Source organism: Terrapene carolina, unplaced genomic scaffold (genome assembly GCF_002925995.2).
Source record: "Terrapene carolina triunguis isolate 2854851 unplaced genomic scaffold, T_m_triunguis-2.0 Scaffold84, whole genome shotgun sequence".
Lineage (NCBI taxonomy): Eukaryota > Metazoa > Chordata > Testudines > Emydidae > Terrapene > Terrapene triunguis.
In genome coordinates, this window is record NW_020664435.1 from 18,920,203 (window position 1) to 18,939,902 (window position 19,700).

General features: G+C 44.0%; 1 protein-coding gene across 1 annotated transcript in view; it reads right to left on the reverse strand.

The window, feature by feature from the left end:
• ABCB5 (ATP binding cassette subfamily B member 5) overlaps positions 1 to 4,725 on the reverse strand; it is a 58,307-nt gene extending 53,582 nt beyond the window's left edge. The window contains exons 1-3 of the mRNA XM_026649419.1: positions 4,655 to 4,725; positions 1,622 to 1,682; positions 1,004 to 1,154 (exon numbers count right to left, since the gene is read on the reverse strand). Of these exons, the coding sequence (XP_026505204.1) occupies positions 1,004 to 1,154; positions 1,622 to 1,682; positions 4,655 to 4,725 (283 nt within the window). The remainder of the gene's footprint in view (positions 1 to 1,003; positions 1,155 to 1,621; positions 1,683 to 4,654) is intronic.
• Positions 4,726 to 19,700: the final 14,975 nt, after the last annotated feature.

The window sequence follows — 19,700 nt, forward strand, 5'->3', positions numbered from 1 at the left end:
GAGGAAAACTCCCTTTCAAGCTGTTGTATGTTGCTGGTGATCTTCTGGTTTTGAGTACCATAAAAATAAGAGGCTATTGTTTATTATTAGAATTAAATGAGTTTACAAAGCACAAACCAACGGATCACTAGCTACTCTGGGGACAGCTTTTCCCCACATTGTCTGGATTTCCTGGTAGCAAAGAGCTCTTAGAAGTCTTGTTGCCATGGGCTATGTGCTCTGCCCTTCTCTTTGAGGGTGATAGAATCCACTGAGGGAAGTAAATGCCCCCTCCCCCCTGCTTCCATGCTCCCCATCCCAGCTCTGCCCTTTTTCACTGTCCTCTACCTGCACAAATGAAGTGGGGAGAGAGGTTCCAGGCCCATGGTTATAACATTAAGTTACCGAGCACCATCAACCTGAATAAAGTAAAGCAGAAGCCTTTATTTCCATAGGCAACACAGCTAGTGATATCTTGAAGAATATTAATGGGTCACCACTATCTGTAGAGCACATCAAGGAGAATAGTGGGATCGGAATTTATTAAAATTAGTAACTCTTCCACATAAGCATTTCTTCATGAAGACACTGCCCATTGTCATAAGGTGGAATCCATCCCTGTGCAGAAGCCTGCAACACCGCTTATGTCCTCTCAAGGACTATTAAGCCTTGTGTGAGATTTGTAGCGAGGGATGAATTTCACCTATAAAAGGAATGGCCACGATGAGTGAAGTTTAAACAAATTAAAGAAACCGAAGAAATCTACTAAGTTTACATGAAGACTTACTACTTCCCAAACTTTTCTCTATGGTAAGGATGATCATTACTTAGCCATGAAAACACCCACATATCCAAGCTCTGCTACAGGAATAAAAAAAAAAAACCCACAGACAAATTAGACTTACTTTTAGCCCTTCTTTTCACAGGAAAGCTAAGGTGATCATAAGGAAATAAATGGGCCAGGGGAGAGGAACATATCATGAACAAAAGCAAAATAAATAAAGTATATGAATTGTTTCCTTACGTAAACTCTCCTGGGATATGCAACCACTCACAAAACCGTCGCTCATTTCACCAAAAACCAGTGACATCAGAGGAAGGCAAACTCCATTCAGTACTGCTGCTATTGTTCCAAATACCATAAGAGTTATATCCAGCCCGTCTGCATATCGAAACTGATGGGAATCAGTAAAAGAAGTAAATATCAGATTATTTTAGTCAGTGGAAACCAGTATGGCTTCCTGGTTGTTTGAATATTAATAAAATAAACTATTTACAATAAAATGTTAGGAAGTTAATGCTTTGATTCATTTAACATTAGAATAGGATTTTGGATTTTATGTCACATCATCATCAATGGAAATATAAAAGAGGTATAGAAAAGTTCAAGTGGCATCTCTCCTATGTTACCCTGTGTGGTGAAATGCCTACAGATGGCATTGGGAGTGCTTCATATGGATAGAAGCAGCATTTGTAATTAGTTGTTACAGAGTTAACTACAATTCTAAAGCAGCTGATGGACAAAAATGAATGCAACAAACCTGGAATAATATGATTTTGGAAGACATGAAAACTCACATTTCACTGCATGTGTACTAGACTAACATGTAGTTACTATCATTACAAGTGTATTCTTGCTTACAATTGTGATTGGACCAACAATTTCAGATGATTTGCTTTTTTCTTCTTTTTCTTTGTGTCTCCTGAAAGATAGAAATTAAACACGGGACATTTCCACTTTCACAAGATTGGCACAAATATGTACATCATTTTACTTCCTAGTTATCTTATGTACTTACATAGCCCCCATTGCCATAGGATGTGAGTGCATCACAGTATTTTAAGAGTACTTACACTCACAACAGCCTTGTGAGGTAAGGAAGTACTATAATCCCTATTTTGTAGATGGGGGATGAAAGACAGGGAGATTAATGACAAAACTCTCAAGATTCCACCATTGATTTCAATACGTTCAGGAGTTCACATTAGGTGACTTGCCCAAGGTCATACAGGAAGCCTAGAGCAATGCAGGAAACTAAACCCACGTCTTCTGAGTCACAAAGTAGTGCTGTAACCACTAGACCATTTGTGTTGGCTCTAATCCATTTGAACTCGGGCTGTTCTAGCAGACATGGTAATACTATTAAACCACTGAACCTTAATGGGATATTAAAGTAAAATATAAAAAACAAAAATTGCAAAAGAAAAAAAGTATGTAGTAAGTAGGCAACACAAATTAAAGTCATGATTCTGCAAGTGCTCCATGTGGCTGGATCCCTATATCCCTATGGAGGCAGGGATGCCATCTCCTCACTCTATTTCCTCCACCCCTTCCACTTCTAGGCCCACTCCAGAAGGAGAGATGGTGGTTTGGGGAAGATACACATGTGCTGCATGACAATGCAAAGCGGGGGAACCCCATACACACACATGCCTCTCGGAATGCAATGCATGTGTAAAGTGGGATCCTGGCGATGAGGAAATTGGGAATGCAGCATATGTGCAGAGCTGTGCAGCTCTTGATTAGCTAGTCCCATAGGTCAGTGTGGAGCAAACGTGGCATGTATAGACTTTATGTGTACATGTATTATGCAGAGTATTATAGACTTTTAGCCCCATACATTTTTTGTAGTGACCTCTGCCACTGGACCCCCTCCTTAGGAAGAAGCTGGTTGGGCCCCTAGCTGGCAGTGAGAAGGGCATGTCAGAGGTGAGGCTGCAGTCTACAGTGCTGTGGGCCATAGGGCAGCCTGGGGAGACTTTTGTAATTTAGACAGACCCTCAGGGTTGAGTTACTCCTGGGGCCTTTCCACCTCACACAGCAGCCTAGAATTGAAAGGGTACAAAAGGTGACTGAATTCTGTGATGCTTCTCTTAAATTGTTATCGTCAGTGACCTTTTAATTTTCAAAGTTTTTTATTTTTTTAACTACATAGAGGAAAGATGTAAGATACAGTCAAAGAACCACAGTTTATGGCCCAGCTTCAACCCAGTGGCTGGCACAGACAGTGATCCTACCAATCTTTGTTAGAAATGATGTAGCGTTCATCCAAAAACTGCAACCCCAAGGAGGCTACAGGTACCATCACAACCCACAAGTTGGTGGTATTAGTTGGGGATGGTGCATAGCCATGGGTTGCCAGGATGTGCTGATTCAACCTCAGTGGGGCTTTTATGCCATTTAAAGCTGACTACCCTCAACAAACCCTACAGAAGCATAGGTGGCGGCAACACCTTCCTTCAGGGTGAACACCCCCTTCGGGACTAGGGAGCTGCAGGGGGATAGGAAGCTGTAATTTATATCTCTCTCAGCCATCTTGTGACACTTGCCCTTTTTAGATGTACTGCCAGACTGGAGTGCATGCCAAAAGCAGAGCAGCATATTGGATATCGTTTTATACATTATTAAGAAATCAATTGAAAGCCTGCACAGTTCCTCTGAGATGAGAAATTAGAGAAAATGGCTGTGTAGGTGGAACACTTGGAAAATCATTCCAACAGCAGCAGTCCCCAGGAGCTCAGATTAGCACAAGTTTACTTAAAATAGAAAAAAACACTTTTGTAAAGAACAAGAAATTCAACCCATTGCTGGGCACATGACACAAAACGTTGAGAATTAAAGATGAAATCCACTCTGAAGCCAGTGGGCCTGAACCCACTCTCACTTAAACTGATGTAAATCAGGAGTAATGCCATTGAAGTCAGTGGAGTTACACCAGTAGAAAACCTTTGTGAGAAGACAATAAGGTTCATTAGCTGGTGTCTATATTTGCGTTACCCTTCTTGACCCGAAAGCTTAGCCAAATTCAGGGTGTTACAAGTTGTTCCAATTAGGAGGGAAAATTGATGCTAGAATCAGATGTTTTCTTTGAAGCAAGTTTGTTTATTTACAAGGAATGTCCTGTTTTCCCTGAATACCAGAGGAATCAAACAATAGGAGTTAGTTCTTTGCTTACAGCCCCAAGCCTCTTTAGCCAGCTTCTCCAGACCCAGAAGGCCCTGCTCTTGGCTTCTCCCTGGGTCACACTCTGGACACCCTGTGCTTGTCCAAGCTTTCTCTGTCTCTCCCTGTCTCTGTCTGCTCGTCTCTGAGTATGTCTACACTTAAAGTACTGCTTCAGCACTGTAGCACTTCAGTGTAGACATCACTACGGTGATGGGAGGAGTTCTCCCGGCACTCAAGTTAATCCACCTCCTCCACGAGAGGCAGTAGCTAGGTCAATGGAAGAATTCTTCTGTTGACCTAGCACTGGGGGTTAGGTTGGTCTTTCAGGAGTGTAGGTTTTCACCCCCCACACCCGAGAGACATAGCTATGCTGACGTAAATGTTCAGTGTAGACCAGCCCTCTATCTCCTGCTTCTCTCTCATTAACACACCCCCTTAGCCAAAGGATGCCCAGCCTAGCATTCTGCCTATATAGCTCAAATTCCTGAGTGGCATTGGGTGAGCATGAGCCCATCTTTTTGGAGCACTATTGTTTCTTACCCTGAATGAAGGGTGGCTGCTGCACTCATCAATGTAAGGGGCTTTAAGCCAGCTACAACACCTGCTTCATTCTGAAAGCTATACTAAGGTTGTTTGAGACAGTTTGTTCCACTGAGCTATTGAAAAAAAAATCAACTCAAACAAGATACAAAGCCAAACTCAGACAAGAGGTGAGACCCAAACACTTACCTGTCATCTACATCCACATTAGTAGAATACTTTGGTGCCTGTCCAGCGATTTCTATGTCAATGTCTTCCATAATTATGTGGATAGGTTATTTATTCTAAAATAAAATGCCGTGCTGTTAATATCATTACTCATCATGAAATCCAATACAGGAAACACTTTGTTTAGGTGACACCAATGAGAAATCTCAAACATAACTTTATATTAGATATATTATTAGCTTGTCCATTGAATCTTGTTTAAAATGTATTAAAAACAGGATTAACTTGTTGTGACATTATCTGATTAAAATATGACCATATAGATCATTGTTGAAACCACTGTTATATATTTGCAAATCTTGTACAAAATGTGGCATGTAAGATGTCTGTGGAAAGATTATGATTTGCTGAATATGATTATGCTATTTGTATGCATGTATCATTTTTGTATTTGAAGTTATGAGTATTGGCTCTATACCTGTATTTCAAATGTTTGCTCCTGGGGTAGCGCCCATAAGGTGTTTAGCCTGCACATCTTGAAGGAACTATTCAAGTAGAATGGCCCATTGAAGTACACTTAATTTACAATGGAAGACGCCTATCTACTCTTAATGGACTTTACTTCTGTGACTAGGCGAAATCATGCATGGACATGTGACTCGAAACACCATCTTGCTACTGTGAATTTCTACACTAAGAACAATGGGATTCCGTCCACATGGCAGAAGATATAAAAGGCCTGGAAACACCTCAATTTTGCCTCTTTCCTGCTCCAGCCTCTTTCCTGCTCAAACTTCTGGACTATGGGCTCAGGCCTGGGGCAGGAGCCTGGGGCTGGGGTTCAGGCTTACCTCGGGCAGCTTCCGGTCAGCGGCGCAGGGGGGCTAAGCAGGCTGCCTGCCTGTTCTGGCTCCATGCTGCACCCCGGAAGTGGCCAGCAGGTCCGGTTCGTAGGCAGGGCAGGGGGAGGGGGAAAGAAGCTACGTGCCCCAGGGCAGGTAGGGACAAGCCTGCATTAGTGCCACACAGGGGCAGCTCCAGGCACCAGAGCAGCAAGCACATGCCTAGGACGGCAAGCCGCGGGGGGCGGCCTGCCAGTCGCTGTGAGGGCAGCAGTCAGGCAGCCTTTGGCGGCATGCCTGCGGGAGGTCCGTCGGTCCTGCGGCTTTGGCGGCAATTCGGCGACGGGACCCTGAAGGCGCGGGACCGGCAGATCACCTGCAGAAACGCCGCCGAATCCACGTGACCATGGACCGCCCGCAGGCATGCCGCCGAAGGCCACCTGACTGCCGTGCTTGGGCCGGCAAAAAACATAGAGCGCCCCTGGTGCCACAGGACCGCTGACTGGACTTTTAACGGCCCTGTCGGCGGTGTTGACCAGAGCAGCCACAGTCCCTTTTCGATCGGGTGTTCCAGTCGAAAACTGGACACCTGGTCACCCTAGCCAAGAACTTTGCATTTATTGTATGTATTTGACTCCTTTAACCAATTTTAACTCTCACCTTTCTTTCTTTTTATAAATAAACCTTTAGATTTTAGATACTAAAGGATTGGCATCAGCATGACTTTTGGGTAAGATCTGAGGTGTATATTGACCTGGGTGTGTGGCTGTTTCTCTGGGATCAGAAGAACCATTTATTTGAGGAGACTGGTTTTAAAGAACCACTCATCTCTAAGTCTAGTGTTTTCGGTGGTGATACAAGGACTGGTATGCCTAAGGAAACTGCTTTTATGACTTCTTGTTAGCCAGTGTGGTGAAACAGAAGTTTACTTTTGATGCTGTTTAGTATAATCTCATGGGAGAATAACCTCCAGTTTTGGGGTGTGTCTGCCCCGTTTCTCAGCAGTTTGTCCTCAATTTGGTATTCTCAGTTGTAATCCACAGAGGCATGATTACATGTGTTTTCTCCAGTATTGCCACTTTGTTTCTGGTTTCCCTATTGAATGAGTTGTCTTGCTCCTTTTGATTAAATAAGCAGCTATGAGAATCAAAGGAAGCAGAAGACATAATAACTTCAGAAATGTCAAATATTACAGACACAAGTACAGTGCAAGGAGTACACTTGCTCTATGACAGGGGTTCTCAAACTGGGGGTCGGGACTCCTCAGGGGGTCGTGAGGTTATTATGTGGGGGGGTCGTGAGCTGTCAGCTTCCATCCCAAACCCCGCTTTGCCTCCAGCATTTATAATGGTGTTAAATATATAAAAAAGTGTTTTTAATTCATAAGGGGGGTCGCACTCAGAGGCTTGCTGTGTGAAAGGGGTCACCAGTACAAAAGTTTGAGACTCACTGCTCTATGACATTATTCCAAGTTCACACTGAGAAAGATGACAAATTATGAGGAAAAAAAGCTTACCTATGAAGAGAGACTGAAAAGATTGGTATTCTTTCCCTTAAAAAGGAGATGAATAAGAGACGCCATGATAGAAGTATTAGAATAATGAATGGTATAGAGAAGATGGATTAGGAAAACAGAAGTTCTCAATCTCATAATACAAAAACAAAGGCCCATCAATCTGGCACCTATTAGGAGCATAAAAATTTGCTTCAAAGTTGTTTTAGGGACCATGTCCGGTATAACTGCCTGTACAGTATGTCAGTTGTGTCAGTTTGAGATCCATTTCTTTTTATAAAGTCCCATGCAGAGGAAATTAGAAGCATGGTACCAGGTGCCCTGTTTTAGAGATGCCTCTTGCTTTAGTCTTCACTCAGCAAGGGAAAATATTAAACAAGTTATCCAATCCCACATACTTAAAAAAAAATCACAGCATGTTTTATAAACAGAAACAATTCTTTTGCACTGATATGCTAAAAGAATAAGAAATCCCACTCTCAGCTCATATACTGCAGTGGAGTATGTAGCTTCAGAGGGTTTTACTGGGCAGCATCCGAAATAGCTCCAGAGTGTGCAGAAGATGAACAGTGAATAGCAAATGCAACTCATTTCAACAGAAATATTAGTTCAGCTGGAACCAATTTCCTGTCTTTTATCATGGACTGCTTTAAAGTATGATCCTATTTTTTCCTGGTTATTATTTCTCTGCTCTGATACAATACTTCCAAGAATATTATTTTCAGTTAATCTTTTACATATTTCCTTTTATTTTATTTATTTACTATTTTTCAGAGCATCCATCAAAAAATTAGTATAACAAATGTTAATTAAGGAAAAATGGACTCACCATCAAAGCAGGAATAATACACTGTAGGCAAAACCATAAGTAAGCAGATGGGCATGGTGCCGTGCCCTGGTTTAACAAACTCAGGCTCTTTTGGATCAATGGAGAAAGTAAGTTTCAGAGCTGAGCTCATCTTCCTGATGACAGCTCCTGAGCATTCAAACATAGGGCATCTCAGAGCCTAAGGGTACAGCTACACTGCAAAGACAACCCCGCAGCAGGAAGTCTCGGGGTTCGGGCCACCTGACTCAGGCTCTCACAATGGGGCTACAAATAACAGGGTAGACTTTCCCGCTTGGGCTGGAGCCTGGGCGCTGAAACCCAGTGAAGGGGCGTCTCTCAGAGCCACAGACACCTTCCCCCTCTCACTAGGTTTCAGAGCCCGGGCTCCAGCTGGAGCGGGGAAGTCTACACTGTTATTTGTAGCCTTATTGCACAAGCCTGAATCAATTGAGACTCACTGCCACAGGGTTGTTTTCTGCAGTGTAAATTGACCCTAGTAGCAATAGGAATTCAGTGCCATCTATACAATGCTCGTACAATATGGTGCATTAAATCCCTGCTAAGCAATTGGGCTCCTTATTCTCTCCCATCTGAAGGGGCTTTACATGTAGCCAAAAATCTAAAAAACAGACATACTAGAAATAGAAATAGATGGGGTTCAGAGACAGGTAATGAGATCAGTCAGAGGGGACGTGACAGAGACAGGTAATGAGATGTCAGAGACAGGTAATGAGATCAGTCAGAGGGGACATGATAGAGACATACAAAATAATGAATGTTAAAGAAAAGTTAAATCTGATACTCCTGTTTACCTTCTTTCATAAAATGTGAACAGGGGACATACAATTAAGTTGTAAGGCAGCAAATTTAAAAACTGAAATATTTCATTTCAATTCAACATAATTAATCTGTGGAATTCATTGTCATTAAACATCACTTTGGCCAAGACCTTAGTTTTGAAAAAGAATGATTAGACCTTTATATGGATAGTGAGATCATCAACAGTTACATTCGATGGGATTTTTTTTTTTTGAAAGTTAGACCACACATAATTCCCAATCTAATGCCCATTGATATCGGTGGGACTCATTGCATTGACTTCAATGCACATTCGATCAGGCTCAAATTCTCTTATGTCAGGACACAAGCCAGCCTCTGAATGATAAGGTTTAGAAAGAATCTTCCAATATGGGGTTTCTTACACCTTCCTAGAATCTGACACTCGCCACTGTCAGAGCCAGGATATTGGATTAGCTGGACCGTATCTAGTATGACAATTCCCATACTCCTAAATCTATTAATAACAAACAATTGTGTGTTGTGGTTAACAAGCAAATACTGAATTTGTTTAATTTTTTTCATTTAGGGCCCAATCCTGCTCTCATTGACATGAACAAACACAACTCCCACCGACTTGAGGTTTCTAAAAAACTTTCAATGAAATTGTGCCCCTTCCAAAATGGCCAGCATAAATTGTAGAATCATAGAAATGTAAGGCTGAAAGGGACCTTGAGAGGTTATCTAATCAATCTCCCTATGCCGAGGCAGGACCATGTATACCTAGATCATCCCTCACATGTGTTTGTCTAACCTGATCTTAAAAATCTCCAGTGACAGGGATTCTACAACCTTCCTAGGTTTTAGGAACAATCTTGCTTTATGAGCAGGTTATTCAATAAATATGTTAGTGTCAACATGTTGTTTGCAATTTTGTTGTAGCCATATTGGTCCCAGGATATTAGAGACCCTGATATTATTGGTCCAATAAAAGATATTACCTCACTCAACTTGTCTCTTGAGTTTTAATACTTTTTAAAAAATGATTTCATAAAAATGAAGATGACATAACATTATTTTGGATGAGAAGGAATTGGTGAAGTGATTTAGAGAATAATTGACTCAAGCACCTTCCAGCCTCAGACACATTTCAGGTCATTTTAAGCTTATTTCACTGAATCAACAGTACCTGAAAGGGTAACATTTATAATTAACATCATACACAGCATGATTTGACAGACAGTAATTGGTACTTAAACTCTTTTGTACATCAGCAAGATTTGAGTTCTGCACCAGGGAGGTAAAAATAAAGAGAAGCTGTAAGTCCCTAATTGAATGTTCTTTAAGCTTACTGGGCCAAATTCTTCCCTGCTGTAAATTCTACAGCAGTCAATTTACCTGTACCAGGGATGAATTTGGCCCACAAACGACACAAAACAAGCATACTGACCTGATGTGCCGGTAGCTAGCAGGGTTACCTCCACCAGCATAGTCCTCATCCACAAATGATTTAGAACTGTCCTTAACTATTTTAAGATCAACCAGTACATTATAAATAGTGAGAATCTTACATAAGCCTAATGAGTCATGTCATTACCTATGAAGCAGACGTCAGGTTCAATGGTCAAGCTCATTGTAAACTTTTGACATTTCATAATACATTCTAGGATTACTGATTTGTAACAGCAATACCTAGAGATTCACTGTTATGAGGGATTTTTCACACAGGCACAATATGTAGAGCAATTAAACTGCTTTACAAAATTATGTTACTTTTTTTGTGGAAATGTGGTTTGATATAGAAGTTGCTAATTCAGCCCCATCTCTCCTGTGCTCCACATTACACACACGGAGAGTTTCCTCAGTCCTCCATTATTCCCCACTACAGTATCATGCAGACTCTCCACCCTCTCTCCTTTCCCACACCTATTCTCCCTGTTGATTAGATAAGGTGCATTAAGTAGGTTTTACAAAGAAATTTTAGGTTATTGGTTTAATTGTTATTTCTTGCATTATTCTCCACAGGTCTCCTCAGTTAAAATGGTCACTGTTTACCATTGCTCCCAGTAGGAGTGGAGACATCAGCGCTCCTGGAATATAGTGATCCATTTATTTGCAGGATGCAGAGAGAAGAAACATAAAGAGCAGGTGAAAGGAGGCGTTGGCCACCTTTAATAAAGAAAGCCTGTAGTCTCAGTCCCATTGAAAACAATAGGAGCTGGCTGCCATTTTGAAAGTGGGCAGTTTTGGGCAAGATTCTCTGAAAGAGAACATGATTTTTTATCCTCTGCTGAAGGAAAAACTTCGGTGATGAAGATTAGTGAGAAAAAGTAATCATTAATCACTTAAAGGCTCTTCAAAAAATACCCTACCCCTTGCACCAGACTAGCTCAAGGTTCACCCCCTGCCAATTATTATGTAGCTAGATAATAACTTAGCTAAGATCATCTGGGACAAAACAGGTCTAATACCAAATGTTAAATATCTAAAAGGACCTGTTTAACTTTTTACATTTAAATTGATTAATAGATTTACTTATAAGTTCTCATAAAATTCATGCTATACTCAGAGTAAGTGCTGTAGTTTTGGGGAAGATAGTGTTTTCTTCACATGTAGAGCAAGAATTAAGTAAGTATAGAACTTAGCTCAACCTTAACTATGGAGCTCTAACCAGTGCCTCCATATTATGGACACACATATAGATACACACTATATGACTAAGGTATAAGAAAGATTTTTTGCCTTTTTACCCTTTTCCTTGGGGTAACTGTTTTGCCTTTTCAAGCAATTCTCACATCACATACAAGACCAGTACACTTGAATCAAACAGCTTTACAAGACACTGGGGCCTCTCCCCCATCAATATGCATAGAGGATTTCTCTGTTAGCATTAGCTTTTCTGTTTGCTACTGAGATATTTGGCCCCACAATGTCTATATGACAATCTTGCAAAACTCCAAGATTTGACAGCAGGGGCTCTGGGTTTGTATGAAAGCTTTTTCTGTCTTCCTCACTCTGTGTTCCTAATCTCTAGGATGGTGAATTTCTTTTCTGGGAAACACATTTCACGGATGCTAAAAAGCCAATATAGAGCCTGGGGTATGCATCATCCAAATCAATTTTCCATTTAACAGAGACTTGAAGAGGATGGCTACAATGTGTCTACGTACTTACTGACTCTGGAAAAAAGCTCTACTCAGTCAGTTTTCATAGGAGAAAGATGCCTGTCTGAAAATATATGCATATTTATCCCCTCAAATTAGGATCCTAAAATGTTGCCATCACCTGGTGATGAAGAGATTCATATAATGGAATGGCCTTTTTATTAATGGCACTTCCAAGAAAATATTATGGCAGTTTGATTAGTAAATGGGACCATGTGTCACATTCTTATCAAAGCACCTTCTCCTCAAGACAATCTCTGCAGAACATTTCGGAAGAGAGAGGAGCCTCATGAGGCTGTCTATCCCCATTTCCCTCGTGATCATTTCTTACATTAGCATTTGACCCTGTTCACAACACCAAGGCCAAATTGACTCTCGCAATCCCACAGCACGTTCCCTACATCAGGTGAAACTGTATTCCAAGGCATAGAAATGTGATTACCCCTCCTCACCCTACGGTTGGGCTCCAACATTTTCCTGAGAGCTCAGCTCTTCATCTCTGCTGGTGCTTCAACAACAACCCCCTTCAGTTACCCGCCATCTTGTGGCATCAGCCTTTTATCCCCTGCTGACTCCTGTGCAGCTTGATAGCTCACCACAGGATGCTCTTGCAGCCAGCTTCACCAGGAGAAGAGACACACATGTGACAGGTTTTGAAAGAGTCACCAACTTCTTCACTGTGCCATGAGAGTAGCCATAGAAACTTAGGCCCAGATCCTCAAAAAATATTCAGGCTCCTAACTTCTATTGAAATCAGTAGAAGCTGAGTGTTTAAATGCCTTGGAGGATTTGGGCCTTACTGCAGTTGGCAACTTTGGCAGCTTTCCTTGCCTTCAGCTCTCCCCTACTGTGAGGGTACATGTACCGTTTCTTTGAAATTGCAGCAGGAAGCAAGGCAGGAAAGGGCTGGGAGCACAGTGGGAGCACAGTGGGAGACAGAATGACTTCAAGGACAGTGTTGTTTGTATTTCTAATATAGTTCCTCGCTCATTGTAAGAAGAAAGTGACTCTTCCTGCAATTCTTAATCATGTTCACATGATGCCTGCCCTCACGCATTTGCAGGCCAATCAGAAACAAGGTAGGGGACAGGTCTTGGAGCTCTGTTTTTGATCTTACTTCCCCTCAGCAACTGAAGCAGATCCCATGGAATTGTGGGCCCTAAACATAGTTGGGGAAGGATTTCTGCCCTTGTGATATTCCATCAGGGATGTTAGGAGACTTGGCAATCTCAGGGCTTCTTTCTGCCAGAACCCAGCTTGCAAATAAGCTTAGGTTGTCCCAGAACACATGAGGTTTGAAGACAGCAAACAGCAGTGACACTATCACACCCACACATTCCAACAAGGATTTCAATAGGAATCGGGGGAAAGAAGGAGGAAGTTATTCTCTATTAAGCCATTGGGAAGTCAGCTTCAGACTTGCTGCTACCCACCAATCCCCCAGGCCCTTGGCAATCTGTTATCACTGAAATGCCAAAGCGCAGGCAGGATATAGCTTTATTATGGTGACAATTCAGTGCAGTCAGTAAAGTTCCAGAGTAATGAGGCTGGCAAAAGGGAAGAGATGGACAATTTTATTTGTGAATATTTTTCTAAGGAGAAAATAAAACAAAGATTAGGAAGTGGTGATAGATACAACTCAAAGCCTCCAGTCCACTCCCCCAATACTTCAAGCCATTAGCTAGACAATATTATTTTCTTCCTAATGCTTGAGGCAGAAAAGTTATGATTCACGGGCAGCTCTCACAGAGCTTGCTAGAAATCAGATACCATTTGGAGTACGTTGGTATTAGAAGCCCCCAGCACTTCATGCAGGCATGAAGGTCAGTGGCACTGAGCTTAGCCACTGGGATTCACTGAGGCTCAGACAGTTCTCATAGGTATTGAATCATACATTGGCACTTCCCTCAGCCCAGAGCTGGGCAAAGCAGAGTATTGAGTGACAATCTTTTGGTGTTAATAACATCTCTGCAGACAGATGTGGATTTTTTTTAATAGAAGTTATTCTTTCCTCATAGTTGTTTGACTAACACTTATGTTAATATATAGGTTGTTCAAAATTGATCCACTTCGACTCTGTCTTCAGCTCTTTGCTATTCGTTATTTGAGATATGCGATTGGTCACTTAAGCCGCATGGTATCATATCTGGTCTCTGGCCAGATGACAAACTTTACAGCCAGGCACTATTCTGGTTTGAATAGTGAAGACTCTTGTTTGCATGTGCACAAGAACAGTCACCATTGCTACAGATGGTCAAAAAAAAAAAACATTTGAAAATTAAAAATAGTAAAAAACCAAAGTGAAGCTTTGTGAAAATGTCTGCCAACCAGCTGCACACTAACACTGAGGAATGACTGAACAGCCACTAATTTGCACCAATGTTCACAGAAAAGTGAGCAAAAAGGGATGTGGCTAATTCCCAATGCTATTAATATTTAATGAAAGTTCTCAAAAAACATTTACCCCCCATTTGCCTAGCTCTAATTGACACCGTGGTTCATTAACATGCAGCTTAAAGATTTGCTCACCTGCTGCAGACTTTGCCTCTGCATGAGAAAGCCACAGAGAGTGTGAATAATTTACCTTCTTTAGTCATGCTGAGCAAACTCTATCTTCTTCTCTTCTTCCCCCAGAGAAGAGTTGATGACTCAGGGGTGGGATTTTCTTTATTTCTGTGGAAGGAGATCACCCTCCTCTTCTAGAGTACCACATCCAGATGGGGCTCTGCTTCTTAGCCACGGCTGACAAGTGCATTTAGCTGCTCCTCCTCCCTAGGCAGAAGCTAATAGAAGAGAGGATGTGGTCACATCTAAGGTCCAGTCCCACAGGCAATCTTTCTCCTATGCTCCTGATCTGCAGCCTGATCCCCCCATGGGAGATTGACTCACACAGACATTTCCCAGTAGTCTGTATTTATAGGTTTTCAAAATTTATAGGTATTTCTGGTGTGTGATTTCATTTTCTAATTTATATGCTTTTCTGTAGTCTGGTTTAAAGAAATACGGTCATGCTGAAATTATATATTAATGCCGGTGTTAGGAGATCTGTTTTTTTACTAGAAACAGCTAAGATTATTGAAAGTGAAAGTTTTTTAAAAGTCTAATTTACTTTTTTACCATTTATGTCTTCTGCTTACTTTCCCCTCACCCCCCTTATATTGGGACAATGAAAGCAAACCAGTAGCTGTTGGTTTCAATTTCTAATCTTTTTAACTTTTTACTTGTTTGCATATAATTACAGGATACTGCAATATTTGGATTGTAAACTCTGGAGGGGATAATTATTGCTGAGAACAAGCTACTGCCATTGTCATAAACATACAGCTAAGGGTAGCATAAAATTCCCTCCTTTACCTGTAAAGGGTTAAGAAGCTCAAATAACCTGGTTGGCACCTGACCAAAAGGACCAATGTGGGGAGAAGATACTTTCAAATCTGTGGGGGAAGGTTTTTGTTTTGTGCTCTCTTTGTGTGATCTCTCTGGGACAGCAAGGAACCAGGGCAGGGAAAATACATTTCCTAAAGCCAGACCTGAACTAAGCATCTAAGAGTATGTCTACACTATGAGAGTAGTTCGATTTTACTTAAAGCGAATTTGTGGAACCGATATTACAAAGTTGAACGTGTGTATCCACACTAAGGACAGTAATTCGACTTTGTGAGTCCACACTAACGGGGCAAGCGTCGACATTGGAAGCGGTGCACTGTGGGCAGCTATCCCACAGTTCCCGCAGTCCCTGCTGCCCACTGGAATTCTGGGTCGAGCCCCCAGTGCCTGCTGGGGCAAAAAATGTGTCGAGGGTGGTTTTGGGTAACTGTCGTCATTCAACCCTCACTCCCGCCCTCCCTCCGTGAAAGCGCCGGCGGGCAATCAGTTCGCGCACTTTTCTGGTGATTGACAGCGCGGACTGCGAGCATGGATCCCGCTGCGATCATCGCTGCAGTGATGGCCGTTGTCAACACCTTGCACCTTATCATCAACCTTTTTCAGAGGCAGATGCTGAGAAATCGGGCGAGGAGGCTACGGCAGCGCGGTGAGGACATTAAGTCTGAGAGTGGCACAGACCTCTCGCAAAGCACAGGACCCCGCGCCGTGGACATCATGGTGGCAATGGGTCATGTTGATGCTGTGGAATGGTGATTCTGGGCCCGGGAAACAAGCACGGACTGGTGGGACCGCATAGTGCTGCAGGTCTGGGATGAATCACAGTGGCTGCGAAACTTTCGGATGCGTAAGGGAACTTTCCTGGAACTTTGTGAGTTGCTGTCCCCTGCCCTGAAGCGCAAGGACACCCGGATGCGAGCAGCCCTGAGTGTCCAGAAATGAGTGGCCATAGCCCTCTGGAAGCTTGCAACGCCAGACAGCTACCGGTCAGTCGCGAACCAGTTTGGAGTGGGCAAATCTACCGTGGGTGTTGCTGTGATACAAGTAGCTAACGCAATCGTTGAGCTACTGCTCTTAAAGGTAGTGACCCTGGGAAACGTGCAGGTGATCATAGATGGCTTCGCTGCGATGGGATTCCCAAACTGCGGTGGGGCTATAGATGGAACTCACATCCCTATCCTGGGACCGGACCACCAGGCCAGCCAATACATTAACCGAAAGGGCTACTTTTCAATGGTGCTGCAAGCACTGGTGGACCATAGGGGACGTTTTACCAACATCAACGTCGGATGGCCGGGCAAGGTTCATGATGCTCGCGTTTTCAGGAACTCTGGTCTGTTTAGACGGCTGCAGGAAGGTATTTACTTCTCGGACCACAAAATAACTGTTGGGGATGTGGAGATGCCTATAGTGATCCTCAGGGACCCAGCCTACCCGCTAATGCCCTGGCTCATGAAGCCCTATACAGGCGCCCTGGACAGTGAAAAAGAACTCTTCAACTACCGGCTGAGCAAATGCAGAATGGTGGTGGAGTGTGCTTTTGGACATCTCAAGGGGAGATGGAGAAGCTTACTGACTCGCTCAGATCTCAGCGAAACCAATATCCCCATTGTTATTGCAGCTTGCTGTGTGCTCCACAATCTCTGTGAGAGCAAGGGGGAGATGTTTATGGCGGGGTGGGAGGTTGAGGCAAATCGCCTGGCTGCTGATTACGCCCAGCCAGACAGCCGGGCGATTAGAAGAGCCCAGCGGGACGCGCTGTGCATCCAGGAAGCTTTGAAAGCTAGGTTCCAGAGTGAGCAGGGTAACCTGTGACTATTAAGTTTGTTTAAACAGAAGCTGAACCTGCCCCCGTTTCTTTACCCAGTTAATGTTGACTATCCTCTCCAGTTACCAACCCCCTTCCCCCCCTTCCAACACACTTTTAAAAATAAAATAAATGAAACTTTGTTCATTAACACCGTTTTCTTTATTAAGGATTTCGTGGTAAAGTGTTGAAACTGGGACGCAGACTGTGGTGGAGAGCGGGTGTAGTGATGGAAAGGACGCTTCTAAACTCGAGGAATGACAGGCTCCTGCTCCTAGAGTGGTCCGCAGTGGTGGACTGGTTGTTTCAACGGAGCCTGCCACCCCTCCTTTTCGGGATTCTGTGTGTGGGGGCTATGTGACTTTGTGGCGGGGGAGGGTGGTTACAGATCCCCTGCTGCGTGGCTCTGTCATCCAGGCTAAGGACTGCTGCATAAGATCTGTAACCGCCCTCCCCCGCCACAAACTCACATAGCCCCCCCACACAGAACATGAAAATCACCTCCCAGACTGACCAGAGTGCCTAGTGACTGCAATGTGTATATGACCTTCTACTGAACCTGCCCCCGTGTCTGTACCCTGGTAAAGGTGACTGTCCTCTCCAATTACCAACCCCTTCCCCCCCTTCAAACACACTCTCCTCTAAAAGAACATGACAGAAACAATAATTAACAGAAACGTATTTTTTATTAACAACTACACAGTTAGGGGATGAAACTGGGACGGGGGCTTGGGTGAGGTGCTTTTGGAGTGAAGGAAAGGACTTATCAAATCTTTGGGAATGAGAGCCTTCTGCTACTTGAGCAGTCTGCAGGGGTGGAGTGACGGTTTTCACGGCCCCTGCTGCCCCTCCTTCTTGGGACTTTGGGTGAGGGGGGGATGGGACTTTGTGGCGGGGGAGGGCGGTTAGAGATAGAATGCAGCGGGGCTCTGTCCTCCTGCCTCTGGTCCTGCAGAACATCTACAAGGCGCCAGAGCGTGTCCGTTTGCTCCCTCATTAGTCCAAGCAGCGTTTGAGTCGCCTGCTGGTCTTCCTGCCGCCACCTGTCCTCCCGTTCGCTGTGTGATCGCTGGTATTGTGACATGTTCTCCCTCCATTGGGTCTGCTGTGCCGCCTCGGCTCGGGAGCAGCCCATAAGTTCTGAGAACATCTCGTCCCATGTCCTTCTCTTTCGTCGCCTGATTTGCGCCAGCCTCTGGGAGGGGGATGCCGGGGTAGCTCGGGAGACACTCGCAGTTGTGGGATGGGAAAAAGGGAGTGAATTCCTCACAAAGATACAGTTTTGCAAACAATGAATATAGTCTTTCTCTGTGAACAAGACCATGCACATTACCTATCACATGCGCACTCAGTACAAGGTCGAATTTTTGGCCTTCCCATTGAGTGCCTGGGGTCTTGCTGTACAGATCACCCAAGCGGGGCCGGACAACGGAATTCGGCTAGCAGGCGGACATGGTAAGCCGTAGACTTTTGGCTGCTTAAAGCTTAATTTATAACAGTGCCCTCCTTTCACGTTCCAAGCAATGCTCCTAGCGTTGGCCAGTTCCTGCTGCCGGCAATCCGGTCAGCATGAACTCTGCCCCTGTCCCACCCCCCTCGCGGCTGTCCCCGGGAAAGATCCCTGCATGCTGCCCCTGTCCCGCCTCCACCGCGTGGCTGTAAACCGCTGGTTACAGTTATGTAAAGGAACAGGCAATCAATCCCAATACTAACATTCCCCTAATTCAAAGCAGGTCACCATGAGTGATATCACTCTGATGAGGATTTCGGAGACAGAGAAAGAGCGCATGCTGTGTGAATGCCAGCAAACACCAGGGCCGTATGCCACCATGCTTTGCGAGGCAATGATCTCAGAGTACTTGCTGCTAGCCTGGCGCGGAAAAGTTTCCTACCATGGAGGACGCAATAAGGCCGCTCTCCCCAGGAACCTGATGCAAAGGCTTTCACAATACCTCCAGGAGAGCTTCGTGGAGATGTCCCAGGAGGATTTCTGCTCTATCCCTGGACATATTGACAGAATTTTCCAGTAGCTGCATTGGCAAGGACAAAAAACTAAAGTGCCTAGGGCAAACTAATCATGAAAAACCGGACATGTTGACAGAATTTTCCAGTAGCTGCACTGGCAAGGACTAAAAACTAAAGCGCCTAGGGCAAACTAATCATGAAAAACCCATTGTTAAGATACCATTCCTATTCTGTTCAAAATAAATGTTTAAAACACTTACCTACTGATCCTTCCCCTGATTCACGGGTTACGGCCTTGGGAGGGTTGGTAGGGGATCTCCGTGAGGGTGATGAAGAGATCCTGGCTGTCGGGGAAATCAGCATTGAAAGCGCTGTCGACTGCCTCATCCTCCTCATCTCCTTCCTTATCTTCCCCGTCCGCGAACAGCTCCGAGGAAGCGGCCGTCGACAATACCCCATCGTCAGAGTCCACGGACAGTGGTGGGGTAGTGGTGGCGGCCGCACCTAGAATGGAATGCAGTGCCTCGTAGAAACGGCATGTCTGGGGCTGGGATCCGGAGCATCCGTTTGACTCTTTGGTCTTCTGGTAGCCTTGTCTCAGCGCCTTGATTTTCACGCGGCACTGCGTTGCATCCCGGCTGTATCCGCTCTCCGTCATGGCTTTTGAGATCTTCTCGTAGATCTTCGCATTGCGTTTTTTCGATCGCAGCTCCGAAAGCATGGACTCATCGCCCCACATAGCGATCAGATCCAAGACTTCCCGATCAGTCCATGCTGGGGCCCTCT